The 19,822-nt window shown below is 41.5% G+C and overlaps 1 protein-coding gene across 1 annotated transcript in view; it reads left to right on the top strand.

Annotated features, from left to right (window-relative positions):
* Nucleotides 1-19,822, top strand: part of LOC133420883 (alpha-tectorin-like) — a 31,413-nt gene extending 11,591 nt beyond the window's left edge. The window contains exon 19 of the mRNA XM_061710763.1: nucleotides 19,466-19,822. Coding sequence (XP_061566747.1) covers nucleotides 19,466-19,822 — 357 coding nt within the window. The remainder of the gene's footprint in view (nucleotides 1-19,465) is intronic.

The following is a 19,822-nucleotide window of genomic DNA, read 5'->3' on the forward strand; positions in this document are numbered from 1 at the left end:
TTGTTGAATAAAATAATTCAAAACCACACTGAATGTGTAAACTGCATGTGCTGATGAACTGAATGTGTGTATGTGCTGAGCTTATTGTGAGTTTACTCTGACTTTTCCCTGAAAGGACCATTCTGTACCAGGCACGAGATAAGGGGGGTCACCAAGCAATAAAACCTGAGGTCATCCTCCCCCTTTGAAAAGCAATAAAACCAGTCTCACAGAACAGAGAACTCAGAACTCAGCGGAGTAGGCTGACTTCTCCCTCTGCAGAGGCTTCTTAAACGCTATCTCGGTCTTGTGTCCTTTTTAACTTTTCCAGCTCGATCAACAAACCCGAGGTGATAAGGTTCGATCACAACAACATGTATCCTCCTCCTCCCATGGAGCTGCTGCGACACTTCAACGTCGCCGCCATATTGGATGTGGCAAGACTGCGCTGTAAATTAATATAGGTAAATGGACTTAATTTCATAAAGCGCCTTTCTACAAAGAAATGTACATTTTACGTCTCATTTATTCATTCACACACTTATATTTAATTTTCTCAGATGGTAAAAATAAGAACTTTATATATCAAGCAAAGTCGAAATTATGAGATAGAAAGTCTTAATTATGAGATCAAAAGTTGAAATTATGACTTTTTATGTCATAATTTTGATTTACCGTCGGGATATTTTTATTTTTAAGGCTAAGATTTCATCTTATTTTTTTCTTTTACTGGCGGAAATGGGCTTCCATAGACATCACTGGATGTCATTTGATTTTTATCTCCAGTTTGATACTTATGTCTTAAAGTCTGCATTAGGCTTATAATTAGGTTTGACATAATGACTGGTAAATCCATGGTGCTAGAACCTCATGTGAATGGTTCTGACCGTGTCGCCTGCGTGCTGTGGTTGTGTGTCAGAGGGCCTGATCTGTGGGATTTTTTTTAGCGACTATGTTTTAACGGAGATGTTTAGGCCACAAGGGCCCATCTAGAATGCTTCGCCCCCCCTAGGCTGGGACCTCTGCTCCGCCCCTGGCTCCAGGGTTTGTTTTATTTTATTTTCCACCTGGGGTGCAGCTCTTTGCTTTTAGACTGCTACCAACTTGTGTGTTTTAGCAATTCAGCAGTTAGTTAGGGACCCTCCTTGTATTTGAATACACTAGTTACAGTACAGCAACCAAATTAAACTGTATCAAGTCAACTGGCAGTGTGAATAAATAAAAATGGCCTGTGTAAAAGCGTTTTCAAATGAAAAAAAATTATCTTGTGAAATATTTGTGACCTGTTGACCTGCACCTCAAAGAATCGGAATCGAGAATCGTTCAGAACAGGAATCGAAATTGAGAATCGGAATCGGAATCATTAAAATCCAAACGATGCCCAACCCTAATGTAAATGCAGTAATTAATATGTCAATTAGAGGGCAAATAAATGCATTTAAATGCAGTAATCTTTGTGTCCACTAGAGGGCAAATAAATTCATGTATATGCAGTAACTTATATGTCCACTAGAGGGCAAATAAATGCATTTAGATGCAGTAATTTATGTGTCCACTAGATGGCAAATAAATGCATTTAAATGCATTAATTTATGTGTCAACTAGAGGGCAAATACATGCATCTACATGCAGTAATATTTGTGTCCACCAGTGGGCAAATAAATGCATTTAAATGCAGTAATTTATATGTCCACTAGAGGGCAAATAAATGCATTTAAATGCAGTAACTTATGTGTCCACTAGATGGCAAATAAATGCATGTAAATGCAGTAAATTATGCGTCCACTAGAGGGCAAATAAATGCATGTAAATGCATGTAAATGCATGTAAATCAGTAAATTATGCGTCCACTAGAGAATTAGTAATATTAATGCAGTAATTGATGTGCCCACTATAATAATAATAATGACTTGCACTTACATAGCGCCTTTCACAAAACCCAAGGTCACTTTACAGAAAACCAGGAAAGAACAAACAAAACAAAAACAGAAACACAACCGGGACAAAACCACAGAGGGAGTGGGCACTAATGGGGAAAGGCCAGGGTGAAAAGGTGGGTTTTGAGTTGTGCTTTGAAACTGTCCAGAGAAGGGGAGTCACGGATTACGGCAGGGAGAGAGTTCCAGAGGGTGGGGGCCGCAACACTGAAGGCTCTGTCCCCAAAGGTCTTCAGTCTGGTCCGGGGGATGGAGAGCAGAACAGCGTTTGAAGACCGCAGGTTCCGGGAGGGAGTGTGGTGATGAAGGAGGTCAGACAGGTACTGGGGGGCAAGCGTGTGTAATGGAAAATTTTGGTATAACACTGTCTGTTGCCTGTTTTCATTCCTATGCGAGGTCATGTTCCTTTGACACAGTGGCCTGGCATGGTTGCCAGGGTGATGGGTGATGTTTTGTCTTTTCCAGCTCCCGAGTATAAAATAACCTGTCTATAATCTTCTTCAGCGCACTCAGGACTGTCGGTTCATGTGACCGGTTGGACTGTGTGGCTCCGTTCAATTGAATGTTTGTCCTCTTTTCATTAAATCTTCGAAAGACAGCTGAGGTGTCCTGACATTCTTTTTGAACAACAATTTTTGCCACCACACGTGTGAAGGGCAAATAAGAAATTTTAATGCAGTAATTTATGTCTCCAGTAGAGGGCAAAAACATGCATTTAAATGCAGTAACTTATGTGTCCACTAGAGGGCAAATAAATGCACTTAAATGCAGTAATTTATATGTCCACTAGAGGGAAAATAAATGCATTTAAATGCAGTAACTTATGTGTCCACTAGAGGGCAAATACATTTATTTAAATGCATTAAATTATATGTCTACTAGAGGGAAAATAAATGCAGTGCACTAATTTATGTTTCCACTAGATGGCAAATAAATGCACTTGAATGCAGTATGTCCACTAGAGGGCAAATAAATGTATTTAAATGCAGTAACTTATGTGTCAACGAGAGGGCAAATCAATCCATTTAAATGCAGTAATTCATATTTCCACAAGAGGGCAAATAAATCATTTTAATGCAGTAACTTATGTGTCCACTAGATGGCAAATAAATGCATTTAAATGCAGTAATTTAAATGTCCACTAGAGGGCAAATAAATGCATTTAAATGCATTCACTTATATGGCTACTAGAGGGAAAATAAGTAATTTTAATGAGGTAATGTAAATGTCTACTAGAGGGCAAATAAAATGATTTGAATGCAGTATTTTACATGTCCACTAGAGGGCAAATAAGTAATTTTAATGCACTAATTTATATGTTCATTAGATGGCAAATAAATGCATGTAAATGCAGTAATTAATATGTCCACTAGAGGGGAAATAAATGCATTTAAATGCACTAATTTATGTGTTCACTACAGGGCAAATAAATATTTTTAATGCAGTAAACTATATGACCACTAGTGGGAAAATAAGACATTTTAATTCAGTAATTTATGTGTCCCTTAGAGGGCAAATAAATGCATTTAAATGCAGTAATTTATATATCCACTAGAGGACAAATAAATGCATTTAAATGCAGAAACTTATACAGATGGTGCTAAATTAACATGGCTGTTTCACTCACGGGATACAAGATTCACGCAATTATAATAATAATTCTGGCTCCCTGCTGCTGTGGGCTGAGCGGTGTCTTCCTGCTCACAGATGCCCCTGGTGGGTGTTTGGCTACACTGCAGCCTCTGGTGACCCCCCCTCCTCCCCCCTCGAACAAGAGACGGGATTCTCACATGAGATCTCGTGAGAATCATGCGTGAGTGGCATCGCATGGAACTGGAACCATCTGTATGTCCACTAGAGAGAAAATAAGTGTTTTTAATGCAGTAATTTATGTGTCCACTAGAGGGCAAATAAATGCATTTACTGTAATCACAACTTGATGATTTTAATCACAAAACTGAAATGGAGTCTTCCTTCAACATCTGGGTAGCTGCTCGTGTAAGTGGCCGTGTGTTGTGTTAATTGAGCACTGTCGCTTTAAATTTCCCGTGCCTTGTAACTCCCGCGTGCACGCTTCAGGTCAAGCCCAGAGAAAGACGAGACCTCGAAAAAGATAGAAGCAAGAAAGAAAGCTTATAATAATTTATCTTTAACATCTTCTCTCCACTGTTAATGAGTGTTTAATTTTGTTTCACCCGACTCATTTTTGGTTAACAGTGTTATTGTGTGCCTTTTTGTGCCGTTTTTTGAGATAGAATTATCGGCAATTTTAATTTAAAAGAAGACTGTTTTTTGTTTGTGAAGCCAGCAAAGTTAATGGCTAACTAGCTTTTTGCAACAGTATTGGTGGCAGCTTTCCAAGGATTCCCCTTAGTACCCTTGATCAGCGGAGCGAGCTACGATTCATTTGTATATTGTATTGATTTGTGTAGTATTTCATATATTCTGTAATTTGTATTGCCTGCTAATATGCAGTTGTTGTTTATAGAGTGTGCCTGTTGTGGGCTAATTTACCTGTGTCATTTTGTGTCACGGTTTTCACGGTGTTCAACGTTTTTGGTGCTATGCACAAATCTTCAAATAAACTACACCCGTCTGGAAACACTCCAAGCCTGTTCCTTCAAAATCTTGGGTTGCTACAGCTCGAGTCTGCTTCTTCACCGTTTTACTTAAAATCAGTCATCACTTTCAGATGTCTTTACTCTAAACCGGGTCGGCAACCCGCGGCTTTTGTTTTAATATGGTTTCTGAGGGAAAACATGACACAAACATTCTGAATGTTATTCAATGCTGTAAAAATGTGTACAATAAAAATTACATTTCAACATTTCTGTTAACGAAGATTTGTACGGAAGAGAATTAGGGCCATGCAGGAGAAAAAATATTTGAGAGGAAGAAGATTTTTTTTTATTGTGCACTTCGAGAAAAAAGGCGAAATGTCGAGAAAAAAGTCGAAATTAATGTTGAAGTACAATTTCAAGAATAAAGTCGAAACTTTTTCTCAACATTTCAACTTTTACTTGACATTTGTACTTTTTTCTTGACATTTCCACTTTTTCATAACATTTCAACTTTTTCTCGAAGTTTTTACTTTTTCTCGACATTTTTACTTTTTTCTTGACATTTTTACTTTTTTCTTGACATTTCGACTTTCCTCAATGTTTCGACTTTTTTTCTCGACATTTCGACTTTCTTCTCAAAGTGCATAATGAAAAAATAAATCTCCCCCCAGTTCTAACTAATATAGAAACATGCAGCATGTGTTGTTTTCATTCTAAGGCTGATACAAGACTTTTCATTTTTTGTGGCTCCAGACATATTTGTTTTTTGTGTTTTTGGTCCAATATGGCTCTAAAACATTCTGGGTTGCAGACCCCTGTTCTAAACTCTCTGTTGTCATGGATACTAAAGTACCAGAATATCAATATAATATCAGAATATAACAGTATCCATGTCAGCAGGAATAAATGTTGCTTCCTGTAGTTCCTGCTTGGGACCTCAAATGAGGAGGACAGTGAATCGTATTCCTGTTTCCTGATGTGTTTAATATACTTTGTTGTTTTATATTTTTCTGTATTGTTGTTGCTATGACAACTCAGTTTCCATCTGGGATTATGAATATTTTACTTAGAATACTGTATAACAGTTTTTTTCTCTTGTTTTAACCTTTTATAAATACAGCATTACAATAAGAAACACACGTTCACATGTTTTATTAAAACACAAATACACAAAATTAATCAGTTGTAAATAAACCCTGATTACAAAAACATTGTTACTCTGTGTACAATGTAAATTTAAAAGTCTAATTATCATCACATCATTCTGTTTCCTGTTTGCGTGAAAACATGTTAATAGTTGTAGTTCTTCCAGACGTCCAGCAGATGGCGGAGTTTTAATCTTCCCTAGGGATTGGGACACCACTTGCTACGTCACTGCGTGGTTTACGTTCGGGTACGTAAGCGACTGCGTAGTTACGTTTGCACATACGTCACAACATATCAGGAAGCCCAGAGCTAAATGCTGTTCTAATTTCCGCTGTAGCGCTGTTAATATGCTACTTTATCAACTTTTAATATTTTTTCAGGTGTAAAAGTAACCGTTAAGATCCCCAACCTGGGCTCAGTTTATCCAAAGAAGCCTGTTAAGAAATTTGACCCGATGTTTTCGGGGATGAGAAGAGCCGCCGGTGATTTATGGTTCTGCTTTAAATTGACTCAGCGCCTACGGCGTAGGGTACGCGGAACCATAAATAAGCTTTTATTCTGGCAAGATCTGAAAAAACTTCGCAACAACGGGCAAGTGAGTGATTATGTACATTCACTGAGTGAATATTATGAAAGTAAAATATATATTTCTCACTAGAAATGTAATCAAAATGCATTTTTATGCAGAAACTAACTCAAAATATTGATTTTATTCACTAAAAAGGAGAAATGTCCGCCATGTTTTTTTGTTTGATTCAGTCTGCAAATGATGACGTAAAGCATTCTGGGAGATTTTCTCTGGCCCTTGGTCAGCGAGTCAATATCTGAAATCCCTCGTTGTGAAGGGCTAGATTCATACACACTAACCCTCGTTATGTCCACTAGCCCTACATGCAAAGAGGAATTGGGACACCACTACCCTCACGGGAACGCGCAAAATTTAGGGGTAGTGCTGAAAAGTAGGACTAGGGGGGGATTGGGACTGGCCCATAATTCCGTTTTATCCAACTGTGATGTGGAAGTGTGTCCTTCGATGGACACGTGACCTGTCCAGGTGTGTCGCTGACTTTCCCCCAAAGAGACCCGGATGAAGTCCAGCAGATCCTTGTGGTCCTGAATTGAAATGGATGGATGAGGAAAGTTAAACTGCTGGACTCTTAACTCCCACCAAGAATACGACCGTTGTACGTCTCTGTTTCCCACTTGTTATTTGTCAAAACAAAACCAAAAGCGCTGCAGTGCAGGATACAAAAACCAGAGCATGAACGTGACCAAGAAAAACTACAAAAAAGACGTGGAGAACAGGGAGGAACAAACAGTACGGACCAGCAGGGAACAAGGGAAAAGACAAGACCAGATATACACAAGGGTTAACGAGACACAGGTGCAGACGATCCTGTAAAGAATGAAGTAAAATATTGGGTATAACAATATGTAAAGATAAAAATAAAAGAGAACAAATCAACATAGAAAAGAAAATAGATAACATAAAAAAATCTCCAAATCACTGGCTTATAAGAGATCTGTCTATTCTAGAGTCCTATTGACCAAAGCAGAGGGAATATCCAAATTAGTTTATCTGTGTCAATCCATGTACTTTTCTCCTTAAAAAATCAAAACAGCAAACTCAGTGATCTTTAATTTCATATGTAGAAACAAATCCCACTATTTAAAAAGATCTCACCTTATTAAAAACTACGACCTTGGTGGTCTCCATCTATGAATGGAACTTTCAAACTGAACTGGATTAAAAATACTTTGCAAAGCCTGATTCTTTATGGTTCCACAGACCAAGGAGCTGATTACAGAAAGTTGGAGGGATAGAATTGTTGATGAGTTGTGACTTTGAAATCTGTAAATTTCCTATAAAGTTATCAAATTTCCATAAACAAATTTTGCATTACTGGAAAATGATATTTACACACAATTTCAAACCACATGCCACCACTTTGTGGAATAACAGGACCATTACAATCAATAGGAAAACCTTATTTAAACAACAATGGTGTCAGAAAAAAGATTGTATTGTTTATTTGTTTGGCCAATTCATTTAGTTTCATTCATTTATTGAGAAGTATAATATAAATTTCTCTTCCAGAGAATTCCATCGTATTCTAAAAGCCATCCCACTTCCTTTAATACACCTGATACAGAATACGTTCATATACTCAAATGTTTCAGTTAAAATTCCAGAACTAAACTTAATGAATTACACATTAGTGACCAGAAATGTAATAACAAGGTTATTGAAAAAGTTCTAAAATGCAAATTATTTTTTGATTTTAACTCACCAGCCAAATTAAAAATTGGAACTGACAAAATACTAACTAATAAATTCTGTAAATGTATCAAATTACCAATAGCCCCAAAAATAAAAGAGATGCAATTTAAAGTTTTGAACAACATATACCCAGCTGCTGAATTTCTGCACAAAAGATTTAACTTTGTAGTAAAACCCTGTGGGTTTTGCCTAGAAGAGCCGGAAACGGTTGAGCATTTGTTCTACTCTTTAATCTCATTACAATCCTGGCAGGAACCTACAGCTGGTTAAACACTGGGTATGACAACCATCTTTTGACGGATAATCTTCCAATAAATATATCGAACATGGTCAATCTAGTTATTTTACTAGGTAAAATATCACATACAAAATGCAAATGGAATAACAGCAAACCCTCCATTATACATCAGAAAAATGAATGTAAACTTTACTTAGCGTCTCTAAAACTGATGTGTGAAGAAAACGATATTGCCAAAAGCTTATATGAAACTGTCTCTGTTTCTTAATTTTTATTAATACACTTCCCATTGCTTGTCAGTAAGTGTATCTTTTATTTTAAATTTTATTTTTTTTATGCTCTCAACCACCCCAAATGTTGAATATCTGTAGATAATTGATTGTTTTGTGAAGAAAAAAAAAAAGTGTATCAAAAATCACTGAGCGACCAACGAGTAAGCGGCGTTTACGTACACTGTATGTGTATGTTGATGTAACGGAGTTAATGATTCCACTTGCCACTACTAGCTGTCTGGCTATGATTATCGAATGTTGTCTGAGATGAATTCATCAGCAGTCACCTTCTAGTAGTGTAATTATGTTATTTACCGTTTGATTTCGTTACTTTTACTGTAATATAAATTGTGTGATGTGTGTACTTGAACGCCTCACTCGCCCATCCCGATCCCTACGTAGAAACAACCAGCCCTCTGATTGGCTGAGACATAACCAGGTTTATACCGTACTGTAGGGGTTGGATTAAAGGAGCCGTCTGTAAGAACTGGCCAAAACTGGTACTGCAGTCACTTTCAAAATATTGTTGAGCGGCGTGTACCCTCCCCCTCCTCCCCCCGACCAGAGGTTGCCAGGTAGGCTGCAGAATGCAGCACGAACGTAGGCTGCCATGGCTGCCATAATTAGAGCCCAGCTGGCAACCCGGATGCCGAAACAATACTGACTTGGTGATTGGGAGATAGGTGGAGGGTGGAGCATCAGAAACAATACTGACTTGGTGATTGGGAGATAGGTGGAGGGTGGAGCTTCAGAAACAATACTGACTTGGTTATTGGGAGATAGGTGGAGGGTGGAGCTTCAGAAACAATACTGACTTGGTGATTGGGAGATAGGTGGAGGGTGGAGCTTCAGAAACAATACTGACTTGGTGATTGGGAGATAGGTGGAGGGTGGAGCTTCAGAAACAATACTGACTTGGTGATTGGGAGATAGGTGGAGGGTGGAGCTTCAGAAACAATACTGACTTGGTGATTGGGAGATAGGTGGAGGGTGGAGCTTCAGAAACAATACTGACTTGGTGATTGGGAGATAGGTGGAGGGTGGAGCTTCAGAAACAATACTGACTTGGTGATTGGGAGATAGGAGGAGGGTGGAGCTTCAGAAACAATACTGACTTGGTGATTGGGAGATAGGTGGAGGGTGGAGCTTCAGAAACAATACTGACTTGGTGATTGGGAGATAGGTGGAGGGTGGAGCTTCAACATAAACATCAGTTGAGGGCTGCAACTCCTCTTTTTAAACTGGAATATCCTGGCTTGAGTGCTGTTGTCAGTGACATAAGTATTTGAAATTAACATGATTTTTAAATGTCTGTTGACATATCGGGGTCATTTTATGATTCGTTTTATTATTGCTCTTACATACAGCTCCTTTAACTTCACACAACAGCCTAAACCTGGAATTTACGGAGTTACTTGAATTAAAGTTGTAATAGTTAAACAATGAAGTGCAATAAGGGCTATGTTAAGCTGCTCTGTACAGTACTGGAGTTGTAAAAACAATCAGGGGGGGTGGTGGATTTTATCATATGGGGACAGATAATTTGTGCTGATTACAAATAATATAATATATTACAAATAATAGCAGTGACCAAAACAGCTGCAGAAATACTGCAGGAATGACATAGCAGCAGTTAAATGCAGCCTTCTGTAAGCTTTAAATATCCATTGGGCTTACATTAAATACATCAAAACACAACAATAAAAAACACTTTTCTGAACTTATCAATATGACTCTGTCCTTCACAGGATAAGTAACATGGATCACTGCAAAAACTCACAATCTTAACAAGAATATTTGTCTTATTTCTAGTTAAAGTGTCTCATTTTAGTAAAGAAATCTCATTACACTTAAAACAAGACTCATCACTGGAAAAAACAACAATTTTCACCTGTTTCAAGTAGATTTTCACTTGAAATATCTTGTCCCACTGGCAGATTTTCCTACTTATTTCAAGTGAAAATCTACTTGAAACAGGTGAAAATTGTCAAGTAAGTTATTTTTCTGGTGATGACTCTAAATGTTGAAATAGCAGTAAAACCACATTCATTGATGAAATGACATAAGGGATGGAAAGGAGGGATGGCAGTTTTACAGGGGGGATGATTGGACCGTTTTTATTTCAGGGGGGGATGATTTGGACCGTTTTTATTTCAGAGGGGGATGATTTGGACCGTTTTTATTTCAGAGGGGGATGATTTGGACCGTTTTTATTTCAGGGGGGGATGATTTGGACCGTTTTTATTTCAGAGGGGGATGATTTGGACCGTTTTTATTTCAGGGGGGATGATTTGGACCGTTTTTATTTCAGAGGGGGATGATTTGGACCGTTTTTATTTCAGGGGGGATGATTTGGACCGTTTTTATTTCAGGGGGGGATGATTTGGACCGTTTTTATTTCGGGGGGGATGATTTGGACCGTTTTTATTTCAGGGGGGGATGATTTGGACCGTTTTTATTTCGGGGGGGATGATTTGGACCATTTTTATTCCAGAGGGGGATGCCACCCCCCCTCGCCCCCCTCAACTCGAGTACTGGTTATGTAACAAAGGGGAGATGTTATGGGATCGTGTTATAGTGGGAGTTCCCACCCCCCCTAGTGTTTCCATGGAAATGGTTTGGCCCGACTGAGAAGCAGGAAGTGCTGTTGGTGTCTGAGACAAAACCATGGATCTGTAACTGAATCCAGCTGAAGTGGTAGAAACGCTCCACGTCTGCTCTCCAGTTATTACACAAACACCAGTGTCTGGACGGGAACAGTTCAGCTGGTGAGGGAAGTTCTGATCGCTCTCTCTTTTCATTGTTTCTCCCTCCTTTCTGTTCTCTGGCTGAACTTGCTGCATGTGATGGACCAGGACCAGATCCAGGACCAGGACCAGATCCAGGACCAGGACCAGATCCAGGATCAGGACCAGGACCAGGACCAGGAGTCCAGCAGCAGGACCAAAGCGGACTCTTCCTCCGCTGGTCTGCAGGTCAGTGTTCAGGTCCACGTTCCCGCTCCTCCTCGCTCTTTCTGTTGCTGCTGATCATCCAAACACTTTAGTTCATTGTCAGCAGCTTTTTCTTTCTTTTCTTTTTGTAACAAAACTTTATTGAAAATATACAAACTCTCAAAGAGGATAATGGACAAATATCAATTTAAATGCAATATGAAAAGAAAGGAAAATAAAAAATGTGGATTATTGTAAGGAATACAAAAAAAAAAACAAGGCGCTCTAAGAATTAAAAGGTGCATATGAATAACAAAATATATTAAGCATTTAAATTCACATAATGGAGCATAAAAAAGGAGAGGAATTATTAAATTAGAATAACAAATAACGAGCAATGTCTAGACTTGTTTTACTTGTATTTTTGTTTTCTACTCTTTTGAGACATGTGAAAAAAATCTTAAAATCGTTAATAAAACCCCAAAAGGGTTTACAATTTCTCCATTTGGCACAATGAGTATGCTACTTACCCAGTAACAAAATTATATTAATAATATCAGAAACAGAAAATTCCAAATCACCCATGAAGAAAATAATATGGCTTAATTCAAAAGGTGGAACATTATTAATTTGAAGAGAAATCCAATTGTGTGTGTCTGTCCAGAAACAATGAGACAAAGGACATTGATAAACCAAATGATCCAGTGTTCATCCTTTTTGCAGAAGGAACATTGATCTACCTCAAATTTAAAGCTTTTTTAAGAAATTCTGCCACAGAATAGACCTAATTCATAATTTTAAAATGTACTTATTTAACTGTAAGCAAAATAGGCCATTTAATACATTGGAAATGCGCTTTGTTTCATGTGTTTATATTTACCATGCAAGAATCCTGTGGAATTATCCTTCTGCAAAGATCATGGAACAATCTGGATTTAAAAACATTACAAATAAACTTGTTACCACACTTTTTATCAGTCCATCCTTCCATCAATAGATTTGGTAATACATTTGAAGCTGTATTATACACCAAAACGTTTTGAATTAGGTAAATTAATTGTAGAGGAATAACGCTACATATTTTGTTGAATTCTCTATAAGAACAATTTAAATTATATATTTTTTGGAAATCTGTCTAACTTAAAAGAATCCCTTTACTATCCATTAAGTCAGATACATATATAATGACTTTATCAAACCAATTACTTTTAAATACGGATTTTCTACTAATTGTAATTGTTCCATAAAGTTGACTTATGAGGAGAGAAGTTGTGGACAAATACCATTTTCCAAAGACTAAGTATTGGTTTGTGAAAATTAGATAACTTAAAGGAGCTGTATGTAAGAGCAATAATAAAACAAATCATAAAATGACCCCGATATGTCAACAGACATTTAAAAATCATGTTCACTTCAAATACTTATGTCACTGCCAACAGCACTCAAGCCAGGATATTCCAGTTTAAAAAGAGGAGTTGCAGCCCTCAACTGATGTTTATGTTGAAGCTCCACCCTCCACCTATCTCCCAATCACCAAGTCAGTATTGTTTCTGAAGCTCCACCCTCCACCTATCTCCCAATCACCAAGTCAGTAATGTTTCTGAAGCTCCACCCTCCACCTATCTCCCAATCACCAAGTCAGTATTGTTTCTGAAGCTCCACCCTCCACCTATCTCCCAATCACCAAGTCAGTATTGTTTCTGAAGCTCCACCCTCCACCTATCTCCCAATCACCAAGTCAGTATTGTTTCTGAAGCTCCACCCTCCACCTATCTCCCAATCACCAAGTCAGTATTGTTTCTGAAGCTCCACCCTCCACCTATCTCCCAATCACCAAGTCAGTATTGTTTCAGCATCCGGGTTGCCAGCTCAGCTCTAATTATGGCAGCCATGGCAGCCTACGTTCCTGCTGCATTCTGCAGCCTACCTGGCAACCTCTGGTCGGGGGGAGGAGGGGGAGGGTACACGCCGCTCAACAGTATTTTGAAAGTGACTGCAGTACCAGTTTTGGACATTTCTTACAGACGGCTCCTTTAATGGGGATCCTGTTCACATCAAAATCACATTTCAAAACAAAACCAGACATCCTATCTTCTTAAAGGGGACCTATTATGCCATTTAATGTATATTTTAAACAGGCCAAGCTTTTGGTTGTTTTTTCTACATAAATGAGAAATTCAACCTCTGAGCCATTTCTCTATTTTTACCGTTTCTAACCTCCTTCTCTATGAGGGATTCCAAGGGGGCGGGGCTATGATAATGAGGCTCTGTGCTGATTGGCTGCCTGAATGACGTGTAGAAGGGGAGGGCACAAAGCCTTGCTCCGGGGAGAAGAGCAGCGGCTCCGTACACTATTAAAGCGTCTCCCATTCGAGGGACAAAGTAACAGTGACAAAATAAATGCCATTGCTTTATTTTTTTTGTATTGGACTGTCCTAACTGGCAGCGAGTTTAACGGTTTCAGTGTGGACAGAGAGAGTTTAACGGTTTCAGTGTGGACAGAGAGCGTCCGATGTCACGCAGCTCGTCGCGATAGTCGGACGCTCGCATGCAGTTACACGGTGTAAACAGATCTTTTTTTTTTTTCTTTCTTTTTTTAAAACCATAACTTCCAGAGATTCAATTCACCCAGTGCTCCTACCTAGACAGTCCTGGACATTGCTCCCCTCTGCCAACCCAGGGAGGGCCCTACACTGAGCTCAGGTCTCCTTCTTATCCTGAGGAGTGATGGACCGCATCTTTTCACCAGACAGGGTGAGGATTCTCCGGCCGGACGTAGCGCGTGGAAGGATCACGTTATTCCGGCCAGATCCTCCCCACCCCATCTGGCGCCCTGGCCGGCCAGAGGGGACATGTATAGCCCAGGACTTTTGCATGTTTTTGTGAGGGTAGCTCCCATTAGCTACCCAGGGGAACACGGGGAGAACATGCAAACTCCACACAGAAAGATCCTTTCTCCAACCCCACCCAGGGTGTGGGCGCTGAAGTCATGGGGGAACTTAACACACACTTCAGCGCCCACAGCGTCCCCGGCGGGAATCGAACCCAGGACCTTCTTGCTGTGAGACGGCTGCACTACCTGCTGCGCCACCGTGCGCCCGTAAACGGATCTTAAAGCCTGAATTACGGTTCTGCTTTAAATCGAACCGTACAGCGAACAGCCTTTATTTCCCTGAAAAGGGAACGGGTCACCTCGTCTTCACACTAATTCACACAGGAAGATTTAAGTGAATTCTAAACAGGTACACCCAAGTTATTTGGGGTGACATCCACTGTCAATCCAGGAAGCAGGAACACACGGAGGCACACGTCAAGCACTGGAAATCTGCAACTAAAAACCACAAACAAAACACAAAACCAACAAAACCAATACAGAGCCGACCAAAACTACAAGCAGCAATCAACCCAAATCACAGTCTGAGCTAAGCTACCGCTAACTAACCCCAAAAACTACAGAGCGAGCATGCAGGTGAACAAGCCAGTATGTATGTCTATGTGTGTGTGTGTGTGTGTATGTATATGATCATGCGTGTGTGTGTGTGTGTGTGTGTGTGTGTGTGTGTGTGTGTGTGTGTGTGTGTGAGAGTATGCGTGCGTGTGTGTACATGTCTTTGTGGTTATGTGTGTGTATGTGTGTATGTGTATGTATACGTGTGTGACTGAGTGGCTATATATGTGTGAGTGTGTGTGTGTGTGTATGAGAGTGTATATGTGTGGCTAAATGTAACTGTGTGTGTGTATGCATACGTGTGGCTATGTCTGTGTGTGTGTGTGTGTGTATGTGTGCATGCATGAATGTATGAATATGTATACGTGTACGTGAGTGTGTATATGTCTATGTGGCTATGTGTATGTATGTGGGTATGTGTATGTGTGTGTGTGTGTGTGTGTGTGTATGTGTGTGTGTATGTGTGTGTGTGTGTGTGTGTGTGTGTGTGTGTGTGTGTATGTGTGTGTAATAAACCAAACAAAGCTCCACCTGAAGTGTATCTATAGTGGGGGAGGGGGGGGAGCAACCCCGCCACCCGCGAGACCAGGGGCCGACCAGGAAGAACCCGGAACACAGGCCACCAGCAACCCCACAGAGGGGAGAGGTAGGAAGGAGGCAACCCACCGCCAGCGAAGCCCCCCCCCTCCCCGGCGGCGGCCGAAGGGGCCTGCGGACGGGGCCCCCACGACACGGGAAGAAGCAGCCGTGACCCAGACAATCCCCGGCCACCCGGTCCGGGCCGGACATGCGGCCAGGAGGCCCTCACCCTCCAGGCCAACGACCCCCACCCGGCGAGGGGCCAGCCTGCCCGGAGAGACAGAGCCGCCCCGGCCGCCGACGCGGGCAGGAGCACCCACCCCCACGAAAGTGGCCTTCCAAGACCAGAGGGGCACCCCGCCGCGGAGGCAGCGGGGGGGACCGGAGACGGGCCCGGAGACGGGCCCGGAGAGAGGGAACCCCCCAACAGGGCGACACCCGCGCGGGCCCGACAACGGAGGGCCCGACAACGGAGGGCCTTAGACCCAGGCATCCCATTCATTCATCCATTCACCTATCTGATATCTATACTAATAATAATATGATATACTATCACAATAATAATAATAATAATAGTAGTAGTAGTAATATAATAATAATAATAATAATAATAATAATAATAATAATAATAATAATAATAATAATAATAATAATAATAATAATAATAATAACCATCTTTGTATAACATAATATTAATAAATTATTACATTTTGTTGTCCTGCCAATGGAGGCCCAAATCCTCCATGGCAGGACCCTTCCATACCGCATTCTCACCGACACAGACGCACATTCACGCACCGTTTCCAGCACCGGGGTCCAGCACAGCCAGAAGGCACCCCAGGCTGCATGGCGAGCCCCGCCAGGCCCGGGCGTCGCGACCCACCTGTCCCAGGCCGGCGAGGGAGCGCGGGTGATGTGGGACCCCCTCCCGCCCCTGGTGTTGAGTGCATGTGATTAATGCCATAAAAACAGGGAGGGTAGGACAAGGTATTAATTTGACACCGAACCCCCCTCCCGAACGAAATGTCCTTGTCAAATGTATTTAATAAGTGTTGAATGTGCAGTGTCTACAGTGCTGTTAAAACCGTGAGGCGGGCCACGCGGGACAATGCCCCCCACGACCCGGACCCTCCGCCCCCTCTCCTATGTGCGTATGAATCGTGTAAGGGGGGGAAGGAGGGGGAGCAGAGGCCGAAGCCAGGAGGCAGGACCAGCAGAGCCGGCCCTGAAAAGACGCCCACGCTCCCCCACCGGCCATCCAGTTGATGGGGGCCGGCCCTCCGAGCCGGGCCAGGGCCCCACCGTACCTCCACGGGCGCCCCTGGCGCCCCCGGAGCCCCCAGACGGAGGGGGAACCGGTCCAACATCCCCCCATTCATACTGACAACATAAGACATAGACACCTGGGAATGGTGCCACCCCGCCGCTGCGCACACACACACACACACACACACACCTGAAATGTATTTAATATATTGAACATATGTGCTACACAATTGTCCATCTCTGTAAAAATATATTTTCAACCTGACCAGCTCACAGAGTTTGAAACAACAACAATACAAACAACGGCCAAAATCTGAACATTTGCTCTACAAAAATTACACCTTCAATCCCTGCATCCTTTCAGTGGAATTTCTATGAACAATTTATGATTTTGCTCTGAAGGTGGGTAGCTTTAGCCCTTCACACGTTTGTTTTGACATATTGAGATGTTTTATGTGAATGTTTCTGGCTGTCAAGAGCCATTGATAACAGAACATGCTTAACATAGCACTCAGACATAAAACTCTTCATTGTTTCACTGCACACATGACAGACAGCACTTGACATGAACTGAAAAAGGTTTGTCAGTTCAGCCAACAACAGGATCTAAGTCTTTTTCTCTTTCCTTACAGAAACATAAAGCCAAAGAGAGAAAAAATAGGAGGGATAAAGTCCTCACCACTACACCAGGTCTGAAGGTCCGAAAGATGATTCATACTGAAGACAAGCTGTACAGCTGTGATCAGTGTGGGCAAGCTTTTACCACATCAACTATTTTAAGGCGTCACCAGCATATCCACACTGGAGAAAAGCCGTACAAATGTGATCAGTGTGGGGCAGCTTTTACCCAACAAGGTAGTCTAAGGCGTCATCAGCGTATTCACACTGGGGATAAGCCTTACAGATGTGATCAGTGTGGTGCAACTTTTACCCAACAAGGTACTCTAAGGCGTCATCAGCGTATTCACACTGGATTTAAGGCTCACAGATGTGATCAGTGTGGGACAGCTTTTACCGAACAAGGTAGTCTAAGGAGTCATCAGCGTATTCACACTGGAGAAAAGCCTTACAGATGTGATCAGTGTGGGGCAGCTTTTACCCAACAAGGTCATCTAAGGAGTCATCAGCGTATTCACACTGGAGATAAGCCTTACAGATGTGATCAGTGTGGGGCAGCTTTTACCGAACAAGGTAGTCTAAGGAATCATCAGCGTATTCACACTGGAGAAAAGCCTTACAGATGTGATCAGTGTGGGGCAGCTTTTACCCAACAAAGTAGTCTAAGGAGTCATCAGCGTATTCACACTGGAGATAAGCCTTACAGATGTGATCAGTGTGGGGCAGTTTTTACCGAACAAGGTAGTCTAAGGGGTCATCAGCGTATTCACACTGGAGATAAGCCTTACAGATGTGATCAGTGTGGGGCAGCTTTTACCCAACAAGGTCATTTAAGGCGTCATCAGCGTATTCACACTGGATTTAAGGCTTACAGATGTGATCAGTGTGGGGCAGCTTTTACCCAACAAGGTCATCTAAGGCGTCATCAGCATATTCACACTGGATAAAAAATTGTCTGTGATCAGTGTGGGACAGCTTTTACTTGGAGAGCTCAGTTAAAGGTACTGATTTAGACATGTTATGTTCTGTGGAAAAATAAATCTGGAGTTTTGTTTTCAGTTTCAACTGAAAAATTTGTTTAAATTAGATTTTTCACCAGTTTATGTTCCATTGTTCCATCATTTAAATAAAAATGTTCTTTGTTTGCCTGCTGGATTTCAGTTTCCTGCTCACTGCAAAATCACAACAAGACATCAGTGTCAGAATATTAGACTATAGTCACACAGTAGTGCGTTTTTCATGTGGTTTTTATCACCATATGTACTATTCGTGCTGGATTTAAATTACCTCTGTTGTGCAACGGGTAGCCTAGCTGTCCGGTTATCAGAAGGTTATTAATAATTTTATTCACAATTATTAATAAAGTCAACTATTTATCAAATTGAATGATCAAAATGATATAATTCTCGTAGGGGCACCACCTGGGCCTTAACCAGGAAAATGATAACTCTTAACAGCAGAAATCAGTCTCAGAGTTAAGGATTATTCTGCAGAATAGCAAATCTTACTATTATCACTTACAGAATAACAATTGAAGGTGTGCAGTTCGGCACTGACTCTGTCAAACAGCCATTGTGACCAAAATTGTATGAAACACAAACAACTTCTCATTAAAATCAATCAGAATTTATTTACGGGTACTAATGCAGCTGTAAAACAATACCCCAAATAAATCCTGTTGGCACACTACATTAACATAAAATCATCAACTAACAAGAAAAACAACAACAATAAAATCAAACTTAAATGCATGGATTGTTAGAGGAATCAAACGCAATAATAAACATGATATCAATGAACATCTACGGTTTAAAACATCGTGGCTGCACAAAGATGGCTGCAGTGTTTAAAGACGGCAGGACTCTGTGGTATTTTAAAGATGGACGCGCCCTCGCCACGTGCAATCAGACCGGATGGCAAACGCGGGCGTTTCAAACGTGAAGTACTGGCAGAAAATGGCAACTACATAATAACGTACACAATAATGCTGATAATGATGATGATGTATACAGTAATCTCAGCTCTGAACACAGATGTAGACTGAAATGCTCTAAATTAAACTACTACACTCAGGACTCAGAACCTCACGCCTCCTCTGGGTCTCTGGGTGCTGATTAGGGGTTTCTGCCGGGTTCTTTCGGTCGGAGGTCACAGTCCAAGCGATCTCCCGTCTCTTTCTCTTCTTCTTCCGACTCTGAAATAACAAGGGGACGGTGGTGCAGCGTTGTAGCAGCCGGCGGTCCCCCTCTCGGTCACGGAGCCTAGTCACGTCGTCTCGGTGCGCGCGGGGCCGGTCCACTTCGTCAGACGTGCGGGCTCCCATCTGGGCTGATGAGCGCGTGGGCCTCCTGGACGTCGGGCGGCGGGACGCGTCTCGGTCTGAGCGGGGCAGGCTGACCGGAGAGTCCTTCCAAGAGAAACTCAGAGCGGAGAGAGAAGTTAGAAAAGAGGAAGATCAGGAGCGCAGTGCGCTCCTGATCACGGGTCTCACGCTCCGCCAGGCCCTCCGAGCTTCGAAGCGACTCCCCCCCTTTTCAGCTCTCAGGGACTTGGGAGATGTGTGA

Source organism: Cololabis saira, chromosome 20, assembly GCF_033807715.1.
Source record: "Cololabis saira isolate AMF1-May2022 chromosome 20, fColSai1.1, whole genome shotgun sequence".
Lineage (NCBI taxonomy): Eukaryota > Metazoa > Chordata > Actinopteri > Beloniformes > Belonidae > Cololabis > Cololabis saira.